General features: G+C 37.8%; 1 protein-coding gene across 1 annotated transcript in view; it reads right to left on the reverse strand.

Annotated features, from left to right (window-relative positions):
• The window catches only part of enpep.L (glutamyl aminopeptidase L homeolog), a 34,993-nt gene extending 13,895 nt beyond the window's left edge, over nt 1–21,098 (reverse strand). Inside the window, exons 1-13 of the mRNA XM_018251315.2 lie at nt 20,297–21,098; nt 18,514–18,655; nt 15,448–15,579; nt 13,811–13,931; nt 13,287–13,441; nt 11,883–11,996; nt 10,879–11,013; nt 10,090–10,155; nt 9,577–9,642; nt 9,346–9,497; nt 6,363–6,451; nt 4,711–4,853; nt 520–575 (exon numbers count right to left, since the gene is read on the reverse strand). Of these exons, the coding sequence (XP_018106804.1) occupies nt 520–575; nt 4,711–4,853; nt 6,363–6,451; nt 9,346–9,497; nt 9,577–9,642; nt 10,090–10,155; nt 10,879–11,013; nt 11,883–11,996; nt 13,287–13,441; nt 13,811–13,931; nt 15,448–15,579; nt 18,514–18,655; nt 20,297–20,982 (2,057 nt within the window). The 5' untranslated portion in view covers nt 20,983–21,098. The remainder of the gene's footprint in view (nt 1–519; nt 576–4,710; nt 4,854–6,362; nt 6,452–9,345; nt 9,498–9,576; nt 9,643–10,089; nt 10,156–10,878; nt 11,014–11,882; nt 11,997–13,286; nt 13,442–13,810; nt 13,932–15,447; nt 15,580–18,513; nt 18,656–20,296) is intronic.
• Nucleotides 21,099–23,321: the final 2,223 nt, after the last annotated feature.

Below are 23,321 nucleotides of genomic sequence, written 5' to 3' on the forward strand. Positions count from 1 at the left end.
GGGGAAACCTGATTTTTCAAAACACATCAGGCAAAGCCGTATGGACAACCCGTACCTTGTACAATTACATGCATTGGAACACACAGGTAAGATATTTGTAGGTGTTTTTGATACATGAGGGGAGTCAGATTTCCCACAGGTGAATTCCATATTTCACTGCTCTCAGGGATCTTTACTTTCATTTAATCAGGTGTAGCAGACAAAACCCCCAGTATGCCACAGCCCTAATGGAGTCTGCCTAACACTACTAGTATGAGTGATTATTAAAAATAAATGCTATACTGTGCATTTTTGGGGAAAAACTGACTGTACTTGCTTTATCAGGTAGTTTCAATTTACATATATGGGTGGTTTCAGGAGTTTCAGGAGTTTCTAACAATTTCTTAAAAACTGGCCCCATGTACCCTTAGCTTCATACTTTCTGAATTAGCTTGTACAGGTGACCTCTGTGAGCATAAGTCATTCTTATTGACATAGGAGGTTAATACAAAACTCTCTAATCAAATAAGAAAAACTCACCTTGCCAACGCAAATGCATCATCAATTATGCCTGCTCGATCTGCATCACTAAATATCTTTAAGACAAAATAAAAATCACACACTGAAGAATACAGCAATACCATTTTTGTATTATATTGATATACATTATGAAGTGTCTTCACAGATGTATTTAGGGTTAAATGCTATTACAGGTATGGGACCTGTTATCCAGAATGTCTGTCTGGATAACTTACCTATTCATAATTTGGATCTACGTACCTTAAGTCTACTAGACAATTATGTGAATATCAAATTAACTTTATAGGCTTGTTTTGCTTCCAATAAGGAGTAATTATATCTTAGTTTGGATCAAGTACAAGGTACAGCTGTATTATTACACCAAGAAAGTGATTATTAAAAATGTGGATTATTTGGATAAAATGGAGTCTATGGAACATGGCCTTTCCTTTCTGGATAATGGGTTTCAGGATAACGGATCCCATACCTGTATTAGCTAAATTTCAATTAAAGAGATGGTTCACCTTTAATTTCATTTTATGTATGTTATAGAATGGCTAATTCTAAGCAAATTTTCAATTGCCTTTATTTTATTCTTTTGTATAGTTTTTGTACAATTATATTGTTATTGCTACTTTTTAATACTCATCTTTCTCGTCAGACCCTCTCCTATTCATATTTCCTTATTCAAATCAATACATGGTTGCTAGGGTCATTTGGATCCTATCAACCTGACTGCTGTAATTGCAAACTGGAGAGCTGCTGAATAAAAAAGCTAAATAACTCAAAACCCACAAATAGTATAAAATTAAAAACAATTGCAAATCGTTTTAAAATTTCACACTCTACGTCATACTAACAGTTAGAGGCCGATTCACTAACTTCGAGTGAAGGATTCGAAGTAAAAAAACGTAGAATTTCGAAGTATTTTTTGGGCTACTTCGACCATCGAATGGGCTACTTCGACCTTCGACTACGACTTCGAATCGAAGGATTCGAACTAAAAATCGTTCGACTATTCGACCATTCGATAGTCGAAGTACTGTCTCTTTAAAAAAAACTTCGACCCCCTAGTTCGGCAGCTAAAAGCTACCGAAGTCAATGTTAGCCTATGGGGAAGGTCCCCATAGGCTTTCCTAAGTTTTTTTGATCGAAGGATATTCCTTCGATCGTTGGATTAAAATCCTTCGAATCGTTCGATTCGAAGGATTTAATCGTTCGATCGAAGGAATAATCCTTCGATTGTACGATCGCAGTATTTGCGCTAAATCCTTCGACTTCGATATTCGAAGTCGAAGGATTTCAATTCCTAGTCGAATATCGAGGGTTAATTAACCCTCGATATTCGACCCTTAGAGAATCAGCCCCTTAATTTAAAGATGAACAACCCCTTTAATTTACAGGAGTGTGTTGTTAGCAGAAGGTCCCATGGTACATAAAACATGGCAATACCATATATTTTAAATTGCCCTTTTATTGGCAAGAATATACCCTAAATTATTCCATTCTTGTGAAAGATGTGGCACATGGGTACTCTATCTATAAATATAAGGTTAGCATATGCTTCCTGTCTTTGAATGATATGCCACTCACTTCAGGAAAATTTCCATAACACACTTGGGGGCCGATTCACTAAGGGTCGAATATCGAGGGATAATTAACCCTCGATATTCGACTAGGAATTAAAATCCTTCGACTTCGAATATCGAAGTCGAAGGATTTAGCGCAGATAGTTCGATGGAACGATCGAAGGATAATTCCTTCGATCGAACGATAAAATCCTTCGAATCGAGCGATTCTAAGGATTTTAATCCAACGATCGAAGGAATATCCTTCGATCAAAAAAAGTTAGCCAAGCCTATGGGGACCTTCCCCATAGGCTAACATTGACTTCGGTAGCTTTTAGATGGCGAACTAGGGGGTCAAAGTTTTTATTTAAAGAGACAGTACTTCGACTATCGAATGGTCGAATAGTCGAACGATTTTTACTTCGAATCCTTCGATTCGAAGTCGTAGTCGTAGTCGAAGGTCGAAGTAGCCCATTCGATGGTCAAAGTAGCCCAAAAAAAACTTCGAAATTCTAAGTTTTTTACCTTCTAATCCTTCACTCGAAGTTAGTGAATCGCCCCTTGGTGGCTATGATATAAGAGTAGCAGAAGGTGTTGGAATAATCAAAGAAGAGCAGAGCAACAGCAGAAAATCCCCAAAAAACTCAGTGCACACGGCATTCCTCTCTGTGAAAGGATTATACTGAGGTATGATCACTATGATGTGGCGACACTGGCATATGTCAGGCAATGGTTGCTTTGAAAAAGGAAATTCAAGTTAATGCAGTCAGTTTTGAGCTACTTGACAATGTGTGCCTTTATATACCTTGGGTGCCATTACCCCTAGGTTATATCTGTTTGTCCCAAACCCTCCAATAAACATTTCTTGGCAACAGTAGTCCCACAGTGCAGAAATTATTACAGGACGGCCATCTTAAATAGTTTTTAAAACTGATTTCCTTTAACTATGTGATAATAAAACAGAACCTTGTACTTGATCCAAACCAAGATAATTAATTCAAAATTATTTCCTTTTTCTGTGTAATAATAAAACAGTACCTTGTACTTGATCCAATCTAAGCTATCATTAACCCTTTGTGGAGGCAAAACAATCTTATTGGGTTTAATGAATGTTAAAATGATTTTTAGTAGATTTAAGTTAAGGAGATTCAAATTACGTAAATGCTACTTATCCAGAAAACCCTAGCTCTGAGCATTCTGGATAACAAGTCCCATGCTTGTATTTTAAATAGCTTACACCCTTCCTAAAACTTGAATAGCAATTCCATGGCCAAACAGTAGCATCGTTTTATACTGTATATTTATATTAATATCATTGTATTAGCAAACACACATTTTTGTTACCAGTGCAGGGTTATAGTACATTAAATATAAATGCTAATATACCCCTTTCATTTCTTGGCGTTATTGACTCTTAGGGGCCCATTTACTTAGCTCGAGTGAAGGAATAGAACTAGAAAAAAAACTTCGAATTTCGAATGTTTTTTTTGGCTACTTCGACCATCGAATTGGCTACTTCGACCTGTTTTTTTTCTTTTATAACTACAGTCTCTGGTGTTAACGAAAGGATTCTTGTTATTTCATATTTATTCATGTGTTTGTAATGATACAGACATAAATCACTGCAATTCATTAAACAATAGACCTTGTTTTGTATGTTTGCCTCACTTCCGTAGCTATTAAAATGAGTTTTTAATCTAAACAACACCATTGGCATTTTTTGAGATTAAGAAGCATATTGGCACATGAAAACAAACGTATCTCTGTTAGACTCTTCAATATGGAAAGGGTAAATAAATAAGCTATTTAATCAAGGCATTGTTGGTAACCAACAAATATATCTAGTTATAAATTCTCAAGGAAGTTATGAAAACATTTCTTACCCCCAAACAAATCCTTATAAAAAGACGGAATGTTAGAAATATAAATAGGAAAAATCGAGTACAATCTGGATCAAATGGAACAAAGATCGTTTTGATGAGAATTTTCCAGACACCACAGCAACCAGTGAAACTCAGGGCAAGAACAGATACATATAGGGACTGTCCTCTAGATTTATTTAGAGCAGAGGAAAAGGAAAAGGTTTGGCTGAATGCAAAGCTATCTATTCCTATTTACATTTATGACATCGTAAATGTGAAGAGGACAGGTGCCTTTAAAATGTAATATTTGAATATTGCTAGAAGGGTGGAAGCATAACAAGACATTGTAAGAAGAACAGTTGGTGAACTTGAATGGTTCTTAAAAATTACATGAATATGCAAAATCTGAAAAAGAAATGAAGTTACATTCTACTTTTTACTATATAAGAGCACAATTAAAATAAATCCGTAGCCTACTGGGACGCCATCTGTATACTGAGGTGCTGCATATTACAAAGCCTAACAATTTCCCAGCTGGGGTTAGTTTATAAAGAGCGCTTCTCAGTGGAGAGGTAGTTTTCTATTATTGTGTCTGTAAGAACAGGATGAAGTGTAATTTTACTTTCAATGAAAGATTTTGCCCATGTATACCTTGGAACATATATGTGGGAATTAAGAATCACATAGATTCTAAGATGTAGTAATTAAAAGAAGAAAAGAACCATGCTTTCTTTCTTATCTTTCTTTAATGAGAACACTAATTCATTTTAATTGAGACATACCTCATGGTTTGCTACTAGTAATGCACTCAGTTCATTCCAAGTTGAAATTTCATAGTTTACTCGGAAATACCCAAGATGTCTGGTGTTGATTTTCAAAAAACCATCTGTAGCATCATTAAATGGAGTCAAAGTAATTCCCGTGTCTAAAAGAAATGATACAGAAATAATATTAAGCACAGAAACTACATCAGCAGCCCGAATCTATTCAAGCACTGTCTGATCCCTATTCATGCCTAGCTACACCCCTGTTTTTCAAGGGGCATTTCTGCATATTGCTTGAAAAATTTGGCAAGGCTTAACAGGAAACTCCTAGCTGAGTTTTATGAAACACTTTGATTTGCAGTTAAGTTGACCATATAGAGAATACTGTTCACTGGGATATAAGTAATTGTTATTAGCATTTAATATGGTCTAAAGTTACACCGTTTTAGGATAAAATAATGGGCTTTATGTATAGATCTGTTGTGCTGTGTGAAGTAGAAATATATGCTGCCAAAGTGGTCCTAGAAGCTCCATATCATGAAGGAGGCTTTTGTCTGGCCCCTTGGATAACATTGACTTGGATAAAAAGTCTCGTAGCAATTCAGTATGCAATGCTGCCAATAATCATGAAAGAGCCAAAGAACCAAAAGATAAAACCAATTAAAGGAAAAGAACATACTGCTACAAATTTGCTAGCCTAATCTAGTCTAATGTTTCTCAGGCTTTAGTTACATTGATATGTTATAGGGCTCACAAATGCAGTGTGGAGAATGCAATTTTAGCAGCAGGATGACATTTTTATTTACCCACATTGCAACGTTTCTTCATACAATTCCAGCATAGTTGTGACTGCGAGGTGGCGATGTCCCTCCAGTTTCAACACATTTAGGACTTATTTGCACTGACAATGTTTGGTGTTCAGATGTAGTCATTTGTGAAACTGGGCATCACCTGATTCTGTGGCCTTTGTGAGAACTCTGGAGCTACAGTCACCTTCAAGGAAATGTTAGCTCTAGGGTTCCTCTGTGTAAGCCGGGGCACTGTGCACATTTTGCAAGAGAAAGCATGATGGAACCAGCAACAGCAAGTTAAACTATATTGTTGTGTATCCCCCCAGCGACTGTGTCAAAATATCTCCTTATATGCATTTTTATTTTGAGAAAGACAAGAGGCACCCATGTATGAAAGGTGACTGTTTCAAAAGTCAAGCAAGAATGCTACAATTTTCTTACTGACTTAAAAAACAGTTTCTTATGTTAAGATTATTTAATAATTTAATAATAGTTTCTGCTCTGCTGGATTGTCAGGTTTTGAAAATGGTGTCTAGTCCATTGTAGATCCCATGTATTGTCTTCATGTACTTGAGTTATTTACTCTAATTTGTATACATTTGTCTATCTAGTGTGGTAAATAGCTGTTTCATGTGAAGGCACAGCCTTTATTTTTCACATCGCTGATGGCACATCAGTTCTTGGATGAAGTGGCCTTTGACTTACTAAGCTGAACTGAACTGAAGAACTCAAGAATATGTAAGAATAAAAATGTAAATATCATGGAAATGTTCCATATTTTATCATTTTAAACATTTTAAACAATATACTAATGACATTACTCCTGCTTATAAAACGCATGTTCATTTATGAAAATTTTTAATCATAGACATAATTTACCTGCAGGAACAGAGTTGTTGTATAACATATTGTGGTTTGTGCTATTATTGTTCGTTGCGTAGAATGTCACTGGAATGTTCCACGTGTAGCTGAAAAACATCAAGTTTTATTAGATTAGTGACACATTTTATTTTGGAGACTGCAGATAAAAATATCAGGGTATTTACTATTTCTGCATTTTTAAATGCAAATGTTATAGTCCCTTTTAGTTAGCTGGTTTTAAAGCACAACACATGTGCAATAGTACAGGATTTTTTTTCCCTCTTGAGGCATAATTGGCACTTGCTTCAGGCTGGGGTTTTTGCCTTCCTCTGGATCAAAACAGTGTATATATAATAATGTATTAAGTTTTTATTTTAAGTATTTTAAGCAGTAGCAGGACCTTGCCAGAGTACTGCATAGGAAATTTTAGAAGAGGGAGAAAGGAGGTTCTCTCCTGTGACTGCACAGTGGGTTGATTGATACAGACGCTATTACTGCTTGTGCTAGGTGACAGCCTGCTTGGATTTCCTATTATTGAGACACTACAGATTCAGGAGTGGCAGCAGGGCTGCAGAACTTCTCTCATGGTAGGAGATGCAGCTCTTGCTGGTAACAGAGTTTGGGGCCATCCTCTCTGTAGGTAGAGGCAGCCTAATACGCAGTGGTGGATATAATGACATAATACTGATCTCAAGTCTTCAGTGAGAGCATAGTAGCAATCTCTTATGGAATTCGGGTTTTAGAATATTGCCTGGTATTAGTCTGGCAAGGTCCTATTTATTTAAAAAAAAATGTGAGTAAATTCTGTGGCCATTTTACCCCATTTCTGGTTTCTGGTGTTTCATTAAGGTATGTAACAATGGGGTCCAGTGGGATAGCTGAGAGTGAAGGGTCAATTAAGCAATCCCCCTTCTTGTACAAGTCCTATTATTTAGAGATTCTGATAACTGTGCTTAGCCTGGCAATAGAAAGAAAGTTAATTACATTTTTACCAGCTGGGAAAATAAATAAAGGTGACGTTACTGATACTGAATCACTGCAAAATGTTTGGCCTCTTGTGAACCATTTTACAAATTTAGAGTCATAGAATTGTATAAATACTGGAAACAAAACAACTGATATGCAGATTAAACAACAGAGGGGATTTGTTTTGCTAGATTGGCAACTACATTGTTTACACATTGTTTGTTCGTACTGTAAATACTGTATTATACACAGCTTCTCTGTCTTTTATATTTAAAATCTTTTTCTACCCTCTCATAACTGAATGTTCATATGTTGTGTTGACAGGGAATATTATATTTAAAGGAGGGCATACTTATTATTGTGCAAAAATGTTCATATTTGCTACAAGTTTTAAAAACATTTTGCACTAGTGATAAGCAAATATTTTCTTCATGCATGGATTCACAGTGAAATTCTGCATTTCGCCCTTGTCAGATTTTTTTTCGCGAAACTGGGTCAAAAATTTGCCTTGAAAAAAATCAGCCAAGAAAAACGCTTATTCACTTCAATGCATTTGGAGTGGGAAAAAGCTTGAGAAAAATCACCCGTTGATTTTAATGCATTTGAAATGAAAAATAAAGTCACCCATATATTTGCTAAAAAAAAAAGTCACCCATATATTTGCTAAAAAAAAAGTCACTGTGACAAAAAGTCGCTTTCAAGAAAAGTCGCCAGACTGTCATGCATTTTTCTACAAAAATGTTGCCGCAGCAAAAAAGTTTAATATGTTTCACCTATTTTTCAGCAGGTTTGCAAATTTTTCAGCAAAGTGAAATGGGGCAGATTCACTTATCACTATTTGCCACTTTAGAAGGAATTCCATATTAAACATATAAAGAAGAAATTCATGCAGGCAGAAAAAGATTTCAGGAATTATTTACTATGGATACAGCGCAAGGGATCGATGCTAAGAATTGCATTGATGTGTGATGTGAATCTGGCATAACAGCAAGTCAATGAGGGGAGCTTCCCCTGCAGTTATTGTATCATAATACAACTTTTTGGGGTCTGCCAGTCTTGTGCTTTCTCAGTATTAGTGGAGGGGTGCCAAGTCCCCCAGTTGAGCATAAGGCTATGTTTGTAAGAGATTAAAGTGCGCTGCTCAGAATAACACTTTGCTTAGACACTAAGGGCACATTTACTAAGCTCGAGTGAAGGATTCGAAGTAAAAAAACTTTGAATTTCGAAGTTTTTTTTTGGGTACTTCGACCATCGAATAGGCCATTTAGACCTTCGAACTAAAAATCGTTTGATTATTTGACCATTCGATAGTACTGTCTCTTTAAAAAAAACTTCGACTACCTACTACCACTTCAAACCTACCGAGCATCAATGTTAGCCTATGGGGACCTCGAAAATCGTTCAATCGATGGATTAAAATCCTTCGAATTGTTTGATTAGAAGGATTTAATCGTTCCTTCGATCGATTTTTCCTTCGATCGATCGTTCAAAGTATTTGCGGTAAATCCTTCGACATCGATGTCAAAGGATTTTACTTCGATGGTCGAATATCGAGGGTTAATTAACCCTCGATATTCGACCCTTAGTAAATGTGCCCCTAAATGTACCATATCCATAGCTGTTTTACGCCAAACTTTACACCAGATTGAAATCTAGCATGTAGAGGGCAGCACTCACTGGTATAGGGGAGCCATAGGATTTAGGACAACTAAACCCTAAAATTGAATACAGCTTTTATTTGTTTTATCTCTGTAATAACAGAGTACTTTGCAATTGATCATAGCTAAGCTAAGTCCATGCTTATAACCAAATCTAATTTTTGACTTTTTTAACTTTTAATATGTGTACTTCTTACTTTAATGGGCAACAATCACCTATTTTTACCCATGCAATTAATTCTTCAAATTAGAAGATGAAATGAAGAATTTGATTAATTGCTGTCTGCAGTAACACTGGTGTAATTTAGAACCTATGGCAGTAAATCAGTCCCACTAAGTGTTATATACTAATTAAGAAAAGAAAATATATCACAAACTTGAATTTTGACGGTGGCTCTAATGCATTTGCACTTGGGTCCAAAAGAAACCGAGTTTGTTTGACAATATTGGTAGATTCCACGTTAAGCACTGGGTAACCCATCTGCCTTGTCCATGTGTCCATGACTTCTTTTACTGGTTTTCCACTTGCCTATAATGAAAGTATTGTGCCATCAGCAACTGAATCTAAAAGTCCTATCTGCATTTAGAAAACAATATTATTTTTTTACCTTTGCTAGAGAATTCCAAAAGTCATCTGTTTTAGCATTTTTGAAGACATAATCCTTTAAGTAATCCTACAATAAAAAGAATTGTGGTTATCAGAGAGCTAAAATAAATGTTAGGCATTTTAAGTGGCAATAGAAATTCTCAATAAAATATTCTGTTACGGCAGGTTTCGCACTCCACCTGCCAATATCCCAATAAGGTTGTGCTTTGCCAACCCAAACCCACTCGACCCATGGGTCCCACGTGTTTCAGGCTGGTCCACGTATCACTATTACAAATTTTAACTTCCTTTGAATTGTAAATCACCCTTTCCTCCAAAGTCAATTGGGAAAGGTCTTGCAGTTCTTATGCTGTGAGATTTGGCTACATTCCTATTTTGCTACCTTTCCTCTTTTTTGCTGCTCAAAGTCCTCCATAAAATATAAAACATTTTCACTGAAGGCTTTCAGGTCTAGACCAGTCAAAATAACATCCAAGTAGTATGAATGTCACAATGGACAAAAAACAAAGCATACCTGACATCCCTTTTTAAAGTTTTCAGGTGAAATCCAGTCTTCAAGCATTCTTAAAATAGATGCACCCTAGGAAAAAGTTAAAACACACATACATATAATTTTAGTATATGTTCTGCTTTTTTAAAAAACATTTAGGCTTCCCCTGTCTGTATAGGGCACCCTATACAGAGTATTTGTGTAGGTTAGAGTTACGTTAGGGGTAAATTTTTCTACAACTGACTAATGTTGCATTATAAATGTCTCTGTTGTGACGCAGTATACAGATAAACAGATAAACAAAACTCACACTGTAACAAAAGACATCACAAAGTGCAAGGCACATTGCTTACTACAGCTTCAGAAAACACTGACATATTGAGCAAATCATTATTACTAATGAAACGAGAGTACCCTATTCATTTGTGCTGTGTTTCAGGCTAGTAGAAACCTACTTCATTCTGTATATTTTTACTTAAATTTTGTACCACACTGTCTGTACCACCTCTGATGGATAAAATATCAATACAATCATTATAAAATGCCACAAATGCAGCACTAACAGGGCATATATAGTATTGTGTAGCTTCCATTCTGTTTTACACCATTCCTTATATACTTGCAGGACTATAGGGGTTGATCCAGAATATAGTGAGCATTATCACAAAGGATAGTTGGTAAAGAATAATGGTAAAAGAATAATGCAATGTATTCTACTGCCCAAAAGTGTATATTATAGTTTGGCAGACATGGTAGGATCTGAATACTAAACTAAAGAATCATACAATATGCACAATAGAGAGTATTGCAGACCTTATTGTAGGATATGGCATCAAATACTGATGTTATTTCTGCAGGAGTTGAGACTGTCACAATGATTGGGTGGGAGGAAAGCAAAGCATCATCTCTCATTACAGGCAACAGGTCATCCGTCAGAATCTGATCAAGCTGAAAATACAGTCATTTGTTAACAGGGTAAATAATGCAGTTAGAACCCATACTGATAGTAACTGATTTGGTGATGAAAAAATAATTAGCATGTAAATTTCTAAATGTTACTACTACTAAGGGGCGTATTTATTAAGTGCAAGTTAATAAACGCCATTCATTAACAGTACTTGTAGCTTGTAGCTCCTTGTACTTGCTCATTTTTAAATGTGTTACTGTATAATTAAGGTGTGTTTCCCCCTGTAATGTATTTAAGCAGTTGCAAGTAGATATCATATTTGACTCTGGTTCCTAAAAACCTGTAATATATTTTCTGTTTGACCTTGAGAACATGATTTTTTTTATTTTGAGCCTCAGACACCATAATAAGCTCTTCCCATCAGCAAAAAACAAGTTGCAGTGCTATATACCTATAAAGGTGTCATACACAATGACATTCCCTTCTAAAATACAAAGTCTACAAAAATGCCTTGTGCATAACTGTCCTGAAATCGATGTCGCTTATGGCAGAAGTCTCCCTGTTTCATGTCATACTGACTGGTTTAAAATATTTTCATGTTCCTTTCAGGATATTAAATTAGTAACCATAACCAATGTAGCAGTCCCTTTGTAAGCACCACCAGGGCCCAGGTATTGCCTTGACTGCCCAGAGGCAAGAGGAATAAAAAAAGAATATAAAAGAATAAAAAAGAAAATAATAAAAAAAGAAATAAAGGCAGAATAAGAAAAGATGCCTTTCTATCTGCGACACGCCCAACTCTAAAATTCAGAGTTTATATAAAGCAAGCTACAATACAAACAAACAGGGCAAATGTTCTGCTACACCCATTTCATACAAGGTCCCATACAAAGCAGATGTCTTGACTCACCATGTTCCATGATGGTTCGGCTGCATCTACTCCGCTGTATTCAAAGAAGCTGGCAAAGCCTTCATTTAGCCAGAGATCATCCCACCAATCCATAGTTACAATGTTTCCAAACCACTAAAAAGGACATAATGCAAGTGTGTCAACCACTAAGTCAACAGTAATCAGTTAAACTCTCGTAATAAATTAGCCATCTGTCAGGGCTGTTATCTATGAGGTTTTACCTGATGTGCATTATTATATATAGCATTTACATAACAAATATGGAGGAAAGAGAATGGGCACTCATCAGATTGCACCTGCAGTTTGAATGCAGTACCTTGGTATGCTACACTCACACCTCTCTTGGAACAACCATAGCTACAAAGCATACTAAAATAATAACAGAGATTGAACTGGACAACAAATGCAAATGCAAAAAAGTCAGGCTCCCCAATTTGAAAAACTTAGAAAGGGCATGTCCTGTCTGCATCCCTTCAGCTGTTGATGTACTATACATTCCACCTTTCTAAGGTGCTGGTGTTTGAATTAGCGATTTAGGTCATTAGCGGTTTATTTTGTGATAAGTCCATTCACCACTCCCCTACTTCTAAAGTTAGCAACAGTGCCGGAACTGGAGAGGGATGCACAGGGATACCATCCCTTCACTTCTCTATTTCTGTGAAATAACATTCCCTCATGGGGAATAAAAGAGTTTTTAATTTCCAGAACTTTTTTATTTTAATACTGAAGCTTACTTTTGCTCCTCCCCACTTCTGCTGCTAATAAGATAGAGAAGTTAAAATGCCCAAGGTAAATGAACATATAGAAGATAAAAGGAGAGAAATATTGCGGGGAGAGAAGTCAAAAAGGGTGAAGGCATCAGAGAGTTACATAGAGTATGAGAGAAGAAGAAAATAGGGGAAACAACACGAGAAAATGAAGGTAGAGAATGGTATTAGATTGAGGAATGATGACAGAATGATATATATTAAATAATATTGGGTAATATAAAATATACTTGGGTTGAGCTGTGTTACAACACACAAAATACAGACATGGCACTGTGTTTGCAGAAGCTGAATTGGCAACCAAGAAAAGTCACATTAGTGTATCAGAATGGGTGAAGTTGAGGCCCCTTTTTAATTTGAATCTGCTTGTGCCTCATACAAACCTGAGAAGAGGCACTTTTGCTATGGTACATGTTACTAACTTAAATTATTCAGTGGTAGTGTTAATAAAGTGGTGCATTACATCCAGACCGCATTAGCTGTTTGGCATTTGTTGCAGCACCTCTTTATTAGTTGAACCACAGACTAGTTTGTTGATCTCAAGCAAAATACACATGCACTGCTACACACAGGTTACTACAGGTATTACTAAGATCTTGATAACTGACAGAAAATGAACAGTAGGGAATTATTGTACCTGATGCACAAGCTCATGGGCAATCACAGCTGCCACTCTTTGTTTATTCACTGTGGCAGATTCATTAGGATCATAAAGCAGGTTTGTTTCTCTGTAAGTGATCAGTCCCCAGTTCTCCATAGCTCCAGTGCCAAAATCAGGGATGGCAATTTGGTCTAAATATGAAAAAAGGGGGAAAAGGACAATTTCAGGCAAGAACAAGTCAAGTAAATAAAACATCTGAGCTAGGATGCCAACATTTGTAGACAATTGCAGATGTGGATCCCCCCACCCTCCCCTTTGGGACTTTCCATTTTTATATTTAATTATATATCAAATATCACTCCAGTGGTCTCAGTTTTTATGATTTTATATATGTTTGTTTGAGGCAGAATTGAAAAGAATTTTAAAAACATTTAAAAACCACAAACAAGCCTGAAAATGAAGATGATTATAAAGCAGCTTAGATTACTTACATGGAGGTAATTTAAAAGTTAACTTCTCAGTGAACAGAGATTGGTGTGATTAAAAGTGAAATGACGTACCTAATTTTGGCAAGGAATAATTCATGTTGAAATACTCTTCAAAGAAGTCAAACACAATCTTGGTTGTGTCCGCTGCATACTCTGCTGTTGCGATTTGTAAGGGCTGTACATAAATTCTCAGCTGGAATCAGAAGGAACAGATCAGTTTCTGGCCTCTTTACCCATTTCATAAACAATGTTCTGTCTCACTCCCAAACAGCTAATGCTAAGAGCAAATTTAATGATAGGACACAGCCCTGTTGTTAACTTATAAAGAACAAAGCCTATTCATTGCTATATTATATTTTTACTCGTATAAAAACAGCAGAGGGTGCCTAGAATAGATTTTTGTATTTTAGAGCAGTGGAACATGGTAAATCTATTGCCTGCTGTTAACATGCCATTGAATAACATTACGAATAATATTACAAAGTATATTTTGTATAATCCAGTTTAATTGGGTCAGCAGAGCATAATGGTCCTGCAATGCAGCCATAGAGGTTGCTAAAACAGAATTATATGAGCAAAGCATATTTCATACATACCATTATTTTCCTTACAAATCAAGGAAGAATTTAGAATATATTTATACAGCATAAAAAAAAGTTTAGGGCATTATTTAACCCTTTTCCTGCCACGGAAGTATCAGCTAACGAAGCACATACTGTAAGCATCCGGATCTAAGGTTGTGGTAGGGAAAACATATTTCCTATGCAACATGAATTTCCTGAAGTGCCCTTAACCTTCAGAAATTGTTGACAGGCAAAGGGTTAGAGAGTAAGTCCAGCATTTCAAATATTTTTTTACAAACAGCACATTACGATATTCTGGTTTTATAATAGTGTTTATTTGTACTTTTTCTTATTAGGAGCTCAGTATGACTAAGCTGATATTATTTGATACCATACTTGGCATTAACAGCTTCCACCCCTACTGAGCATGGTCCTCGAGTTCCTATAGCCAGAGACACTGTTACCATTCAATACAATGGTCACTGGCATTTCTAATGCTGGATAGAAAAGTAAAATAAAAGTTAATGTAACATATTACCAATTTAGAATAGTGCAAAATGTTGCCCCCTTGAATGTCGCTCTCATTGGTCTCCAAGCAGATGCTTCTTTTTGCATAAAAATATGCAAGTCCACATAGGGGCTGCCAAATAGCCAATCACAGCCCTTATTTCACATCCCTGGGGACATTCTCATGCTTGTGTTGCTCCCCAACTCTTTTACATTTGAATGTGGCTCACAGGTAAAAAAAGGTTGGGGACCTTTGCTTTAGAATATCACTGACCTGACTTATTGAACCTCTATGAGGGGAAAAATATTTAAATGTATTTTTAATACCCACATTTTATAAAAATAGTAAAGAATAGAAAATAAAACTCAAATGGCAAAAGACATTTAGTGGCACACTTTTAGAACAGCATAAGGTTTGCGAAGGTGATAGTAAAAATGTTTAAAAAACATTTTCACCATGTACAGCCCAGGCACCACTGACTTCAGATTTTAAAAAAGTTGGGTTGCACCTTGCATTCTTGAGTAAAATCATATCACTCATTATAACATGAATTTTCCTTTTATGGGCCACTCAGGTGAAATCAGTGGTTAATGATTAAGATGTAAAGAGGACAAACTAAAGATGAATCAGATACTTACTGGAACGCCACGTTTTGATAGTCTTTCTACAAATGTGAACTGGTGGACTGCAAAACACACCAAATACGTACTCATAGGAACTGACTTCTCAAACAGAGTTTTCTTCCACCCATTTCCAAGGCTGACTGATTCCTAAGAACAAACATATGTTATAAGAATGGATTTAATAAAAAGGGCAGAATACAAATGTAGCCCACAAGAAATCGCTTAGTGAACCAATCAGCCAGCTGCAAGTAGGACAATGAAAGTAAAGATCTGATTGGTTGCTCAGGTGCAAATTTGCCCAGTGTTTATAAATGAACCCCACTATCTACTGTTCTGCCTGCATTTCATGTTTTATAGTGTAGACAGTGAAGTAGTGAATACTCTTTACTGGGAGTGTATGGGCCAGAATCTACTATATCTGATGTCCCTAGCAGGCTTTGGCTAGTGTTACTCTTGGCATTTTCTCTACTAGCCAAAGCAGGCATTAAGTTTGCGGCTCACTTTGGCTCAAGATCCCTGCACTTTGCACCAACAAACAAAAGCAAGGGCAAAGAGCCATTTGCAATGTGCAGATGGCACAAAGTGTAGGGCTATCTAATAGGCACAATTTTATGCTTTTTTGTGCTTGCATCTACAGTTCACAAAACTAAATTGTGTAAAAACTGAAATACTACTGCTAAAAACATAGCAATAGTATCTTGACAGTAGATACAAGAGCACACAAAAAGTATCTGTTACAAAAGACTTGGATTGAAAAACAATTGGAGTGAAAAATATTATTTAGACCTCCTTCATCAAACTATACACATGGTAGTTACCCAGTAAAACCAGTGTTCAGATCCATGCACAGTAATGATGTTCGGGTTGACCCGAAACCCACTGTGACCCAAGGGCTGAAATTTGGCCGATCGTTGTGGTTTAGGGTTGGGTGCGGGTCAGACTGGGCACGTACACTCCTCCTCTGCTCCCAAAGAATCCATGTCTTGAAATCAGAGGCACACACAGAAGTAGTGCACAGAGATATAAGATTTGGGTATTGGTCGGGTGTGCGTCCTACAATGGCAACAGTTTGTGGGTTAGGGTCGGTGCGGGTTAAATTTTGTGGCTTAGGGCAGGTAGGAAACTCTTGCAAAGTTTTCATTTCAACTGTAGTAAATACTTATTCTGGTAAATGAATGAGTTTTAAAAAAAAATATTTGGGAGATCACCATCAGTTTCCAGTTTCAAAGACAGAAAAGCAATTTGGTAAAACAGTTTTTTATTACTGCTTACCCTTTATTAACAGCATGAACCATTTTAATTATCTCAGCCCTTCCTGTCAGCCACTTAACAAGACTTACTCTTTAAAGACGACATAATCCACTGTAATTATCTTAACCTTTCCTGGTGTCAACTTAAAGAGACATGGTCAATCATACAGTATACACAGAGGATATACACAGAGGTTAATGTTCTATGCTTAGACATAAAAGGAAAATTTAGGGAGGTTATCTTGATCGGGAAAAATCCGGTTCCTGGACCGATTATGCAGAATGCTCAGGACCTGGGGTTTTCCAGATTTCCAGATTGGTGGATTTCTAAATGCCCTTTCATTTAGTGGGCCTTATGTTTTCATTAAATATTCCTTTTGAATATACCATTTATTGACAGAATGGGCAAAAAGGAGCTGCTGTTCATTTTGTGGACATGGAGGTTGTGCAGTGTTGTTTCACAGGAATTGCAATAGTAAAGGTTTATAAATTGCTCCATTCACTCAAAGGTAAATACAGACTGTAGGAGAAAAGAGCACCAAGGGATAATGACAAAAGCTCAGATTCAAAAGACAAACTATGCCTTAACTTTTCAATTATGCTTATGGATCTGAGCCAAAAAATAAGAAAAACTTTCAGAAGGAAAGCAGGGGAACAGCATGTCCATTGAGTTCTGGCACAAGCCTTGGATCTAATAAGGGCTCCACGAGGGCACACAGGCTGTTCCTGCTGACACAAGCTGCACATTCACCTAGAGAGCATGTAAACAGTCAAATAGGCCTTTTGGGAATACAGGTGTGATTACATTCCCAGTAATGCTTTCCTCAGCTTTTTTCCACACCACAATGCTTTCATGGCAAGTAAGCATGTTGCATTTTATGTAAGGAATTATTGTACACTCATATAATATTTAATAATGGTCTCTTCACCAGTTATCTATTTTATATTTCTAACTATTCATGTTTTGCTCTTCAAAACAATGCCTTCTCCTGGTCAGACTTCCCAGACTGCTTTCCCAGACTGGAGAGGAATATAATACTAAGTGGCAAATAAAAGTAACTCACAGCTATCCAGCTGATGTAGAGTAGCTGCAATAATGGGAGTTACCATATGTAAAAGCAGGTCTGTAAAAGCTTTTTAAAAACTGGAACAATATTCTTAATGGAAAAGTAAATATAGTAGATCCATTTTATGTGGATAAAATCCAAAAGTCATATCAAACCATAAGGGCTTCTTGTTCTTCATGCCTGTTCCTCAAGCAAGCATATTTATATAAATAAATGTTAGCTTGTCAAGACTATGTAGGGAATATAGTAGAAGTCACAAGGAGTTCCAGGAGTTCACAAGGCCTAAGGTCACTTGCTATTAAACATGTTATGGAACTCAAAAGTGACATCACTAAGCTCCATTTATAACCAATGACGTTACTACATATAAGCATATATTTTACAAGATGTTAATGGGTGTTGTGTATTATAACACAACTGGACATGCTTTAGCAATGTATCTTTCATGCAATATTCAGCATGGTAAGACATAAAATGCGATGGCAGACTTCAACTGGTCATCCTTAGTTGGAAATACTGGAAGTGGGCTTTATTCTCAACCTGCTAGTATGGATGAATTTGTTATGCCTACACTTGGGAACAAAGTTCTTAAAAATAAGAAATGTGCTCTCTCAGCACAGCTTCCCTTTAAATATCAACCGAAATCAAAAAGCTCTAGAAGATATCTGGAAAAGGGTAAATAGTAAATTTTCATAAGAAATCAAAGTTCCCCTTTGATGATCCCTTAATTTATACAAGCCCATCCGGTGCTTTCCAATACATACCTGCACAGGCATGTTTGATATGGCATTATACTCCTCCCTATGGATAATGCTAATCGTATAGGTTGCTTTTTTATTGGGTTCATCAAAACAAGGGAAGGATTTGCGTGCATCTGTTGGTTCATGATCGGCAGCCGCAATGCTCCTGTGAAAAAGAAACAGATGGATTTTACAGTTTCTCAACACACATTTTACTTTTTGTTCATTGCTTTATCCGAACCCAATGGATAGGACAGAGAGTGTAAAAGTAACAAAGTGCAATTCTTGAGCAGGATTTATGCTATATGACAGTGTGAAAGGTGAAGTCATTCATGGGATTCAAAATGATTCAGCCTGATAACACCAGAAACTTTTTTAGGACAGGGGAATAACAGTAATTTGATGTGCTATGTATCATTTAAGATCTCAGCAACTGCTGATCCTCTGCCTCTCTATCATTGCAGGTGTCTCTGGCAGCTGCTGCAGACTCTAAAGCTGGCCATACACATGAAGATCTGCTTATTTAGTAAGGTTGCCAAACGAGCATCCTTTCCCCAATATGTCCACCTAGGGCCCAACAACAGGATCACCATGAACGAGATACCTGCAATTGATGTGGTCCTTTCCCCAACAGGATTTTTAAACCTGTCCTATCAATATCTGCCTAATTTTTGGCCAGATATTGGTTGGAGGGCTCCATGCAAATAAGCTGCTGACTCAACTTTTATCACCCTGTATATGGCCATTTTTCTTGTTATTTTTCAGAGCCTCAGACTCGTCACATGGTTGGAGAATAACTCTACTTAAGTGTGGGAAAAAAGGAATCTTGTTCACGTGTGTGTGTGTGTGTATGTGTGTGTGTGAGAGCATTGCTGTGTGTTTGTTTGCATGGCTACTTGTGGCTACTGCACCAAGGAAACCCACCAAATCACAGCCAAATCTCTTGTATTTATTCTCTCAGGAGAAGATAGGTTTTATTCTTTGTATATCACTTCCCTAACATCTCTTGAGTTTTGACTCTGTCTCCCCATTTATTTGCAGCCCTGTTCCTGTTTGCCAGTCCTGCTTCTAAACTATCCCAATATTTCTCTCAATGTAAAATATTTATTAATATAAGATAGTGGCTGGCCAGCCTTCTAAATAAATGTCTTCGTATAACCCATATAGTGATCTTTTTGGACTTGTCTGGCTTCTGCTTTGTTTCTTCCCAAATTATATCAATTATTGTGTTATGTAAAGTGCAACAAATTTTTAACCTAACCAGCCAGTACGTTTCGATTTTTTGAGCTGTGGATCACCTGATATTGTATACAGGTTTAGTCCAGGAAACTAACTTTGCCCCTCAACCTAGAAAGTTTCCTGTAGTTGCCCATTGTCATTACCACTGAAAATATTTATTTGACCTGGGATTGAGAGTTTCCCCCAGGGTGTTTGCACAATAGGGAGCAATGATGCCCAAACTGCTGTGCAGCTGTAATGGCATGTTACCAGGTTATTACATAGTAACATAGTTAATTTGGGTTGAAGAAAGCCAAAGTTCATCAAGTTGAACCCCTCCTAATGAAACCCAGTGTCCATACATAGACTCACTCATACCAATTCCTCCATACACTGACATAAATTATATATACCGTTATTTTAACTAATGGTAGATTTTAGTATCAGTATAGCCTTGGATATTTTGCTTGTCCAAGAAATCATCCAAGCCCCTCTTATTGTTTGATTGTTATGCTACACCCCCCCCCTCCAAGGGAGACTTCAGATATGGCCTTGTGTAAAATAAAAAGGACAAAAAATTATACATTACTTGATCACCCCATTCTCTTGGTACGTTGTCCTGTAGAACCCCACCAGCGAGCCATCCAATCTCCCAGTAAACTGTAGGGTCAGGCAATAGGTGTCGCTCTCATCAGTGGGTGAGTTGGGATCCAAATCTTGCTGTGCCTCCAGCACCAGGTATTCATTGGGTTTGTACTGGAAGCACTGATGTATGGGGATCTGGACTGAGCCTCTTGTCAGTCTGGGCTGCCCAATAATCTTGGACTCTCTGATATGGAGCCACAGATGTTTGCTCTTCTTGTCGCTGAGCTTCAGCCAGATGCTCACTGTCCCGTTATAAGTGTCCTGTTCCATTACAGGGTGCAGCTCCACATCATAGTGAACTGGGTTAATGTAGGTGGGCAACCTGAATTTATTCCATTCTCCACTACTATCATCCTGTTCCGGACAAACCTCCTGTTCTGGTGGCACTGGGGTGGTAGCAGGGGAAGGGGCAGTGGTGGTCCTATGCGTGGTGGTAGCGGTGTTGGCAGTGGTTACATCTCCGTTGTTGCTTTTACAGGGATCAGGGCGAGTTAGACCTACCCCTAGCCCTACAGCTACTCCGACCACTACCACTGCACCTACAATGATAGCCACATGCATGCCACGAATGCAGTACTTTTTAGATTGCATTCCATCGTACAGGTCCATATCTTGCATATCCTTCCCCATTCTGCCAATTAGAAAAAGACAGTAGCAGCTAATCTATGCAAGGGGTTGTAATGCACAAAATGTGCACAGTCCTGCTGCCTGTCAGTGTGCTCTGCTGTGTGAGTAACTCTGTGCTAACTCCAGCTTCTTTTAACATTTTTCTCTCATTCCCCCTCCCTCCCCTCCCAGGGCATAGTGTAGCTGAAATTGCTTGTTAATGATCAGCAACAGATAATTGAAGGGCTATCTTACCAGACTCTTATCAGCAATTTGCAGATTACCCCCGAACCCAAGGACTCCTCTCTGTGTTAGCAACTGTATAATCCAAGTTTGTCAGATGTTGAACTTCAATTCGTTGCATCCCGTGGCAGCCACCCCATAACTCTCCTGGATTTACTAAAGGCTCAAATGTTTTAGTTCAGAGCTGGTAGGGTGTTGGATATCCACAAATAACTCCAGCTTATTCTCCATTAAGTGCCAGAAATGAATGTAATCATGCATGGGCATCTGCAGTAAATTTTCCAGAGAAGGAGGGGGAAAAAGTATTTAACCACATACTTAAAGTGGTAGTTCACTTTCAGGTAATCTTTAAGTATGTGCTTAAAAACCTTTCAGATTGCCTTCATTTTTTATTCTTTTTTAATTATTTGCCTTCTGACTTTTGTAAGCTTTCAAATGGGGGTCACTGACCCCAGCAGCCTATACACTATTGCTCTGTGAGGCTACAATTTTATTGTTATTGTCATTTTTTTATTCCTTCCCCTAAAAAATCTACCTCCCTGCATTACTATACGTTTTAAAAGGGCGAGAGGGAGCAGTGTGTGGGTGAGTTGCGAGAGCACTGGGGTGGTGAGAAGGGGCTCCAGTTGTAGTGAGCAGCGAGTGGGCAGAAAGAAGTTAATTTTAGGGAGTACTTCTCAGGTCTAGACTGGGTTTGAAAATAGGCCCTGCCATTTTAACTTCACAGAAGCCCCACCAGACCCCCACTGGCACAATAATAGTGACTGTCAACGGCACCTTACAGCAGCCCCTCTAGCATTTGCCAGAATCTTCAGATTGCCAGTCCAGGACTGGACTTCCTGATTAACAGGAAATCAGAATACATATCCTTACATTGCATGCAGCCCAACTGCACCTCACTGTTCAACTTGGGTGCCAGATGGCACCAAATCAGCACAAATACATTGTGCCTAAAAACAATAGTCCCGTCTGTATCCCTCACGCCACTGTTGAACTACAACTCTAAACCTCTCCTTACTTCAAAATAAAACAGGTAAAGGTCTACCAAAAACAAACAATTCAAACCAAAAAGGCCACTACATGGGTTATATGAAAAGAAGTGTATCTAAACATTCTGTAAGACATGCCGAGAGAGTTCAGCGCTCTCTTAACTCCAGGTGCGCACTTCCACATATTTTGACGCCAAGCGTCATGACACATACGTCACTGCACCAAGTGCCGCAACGTCATGGATTTAGCGCCGGATTAGAATTTGGGGCCAAAACTCCTTTAAAGCTCCAGTCCTCCATTTTGTGAGTGCCCAAGCTAAGCTTCAGATTACTGTTCCTGCTCTGATTATCTGTTTTTTTTACTTCTGCCTGACTCTCATTTACGATTCCTGCCTCCTGCCTCTAATTCTTCACTTGTTTTACTACGTCTATTCTAAATCCTTGCCTGTACCTCGTTTTTCCGCAGCAGAAAGCCCGGGCCCCAAAAGGTCGTTGGAGAACACCGGAGACCACAGGGTTATGCTGTGCAACCGAGTGTACTAATCATCACGCAAGGTTCTGATAACGAGATTGTTACACATTCTATGTGAAAGACTTATTGGGGTATTTTAGAAGCAGGACTGGCAAACAGGGAAAAAACTCCAGATCAATGGGCAGAGCTGCCAGGCAATGAGGAGACTGGCCTAAAACATAACAGTCTTTAGGGGTCATTTACCTTCTGTATTGCAGTGAGAAAAGTGCAATTGTGGATGCAAATGCCTTAATTTTTACCAACATTGCAGTGTTTTCCCCATAATTCAAGTCTCATTGTGGTCACCGGGTTATTACATTTTATATATCTAGTTGGGGTAATTTCCAATGTGAGGTTGATGCGTGTACCCTATTCTTTCAGCACACCTGCAAAGAGAAGATCAGACTAGGTTTCTTTGGTGCCAAAGCCACAGGGAGCCATACCCCCAACTTTCTGCACAATAATGCACATAAACAGTAACAAGATCACTTCCAAGACCGCCGTTCTTACTATTCCTATGCCATATGCTGGGGATGTTGGATATTTTGGAAGCTGTTCCTGTACACTGATCAACCTAGAATATCCATCAAATATCTATTGCAACCTTTGGAATATGAGAA

Source organism: Xenopus laevis, chromosome 1L (genome assembly GCF_017654675.1).
Source record: "Xenopus laevis strain J_2021 chromosome 1L, Xenopus_laevis_v10.1, whole genome shotgun sequence".
Lineage (NCBI taxonomy): Eukaryota > Metazoa > Chordata > Amphibia > Anura > Pipidae > Xenopus > Xenopus laevis.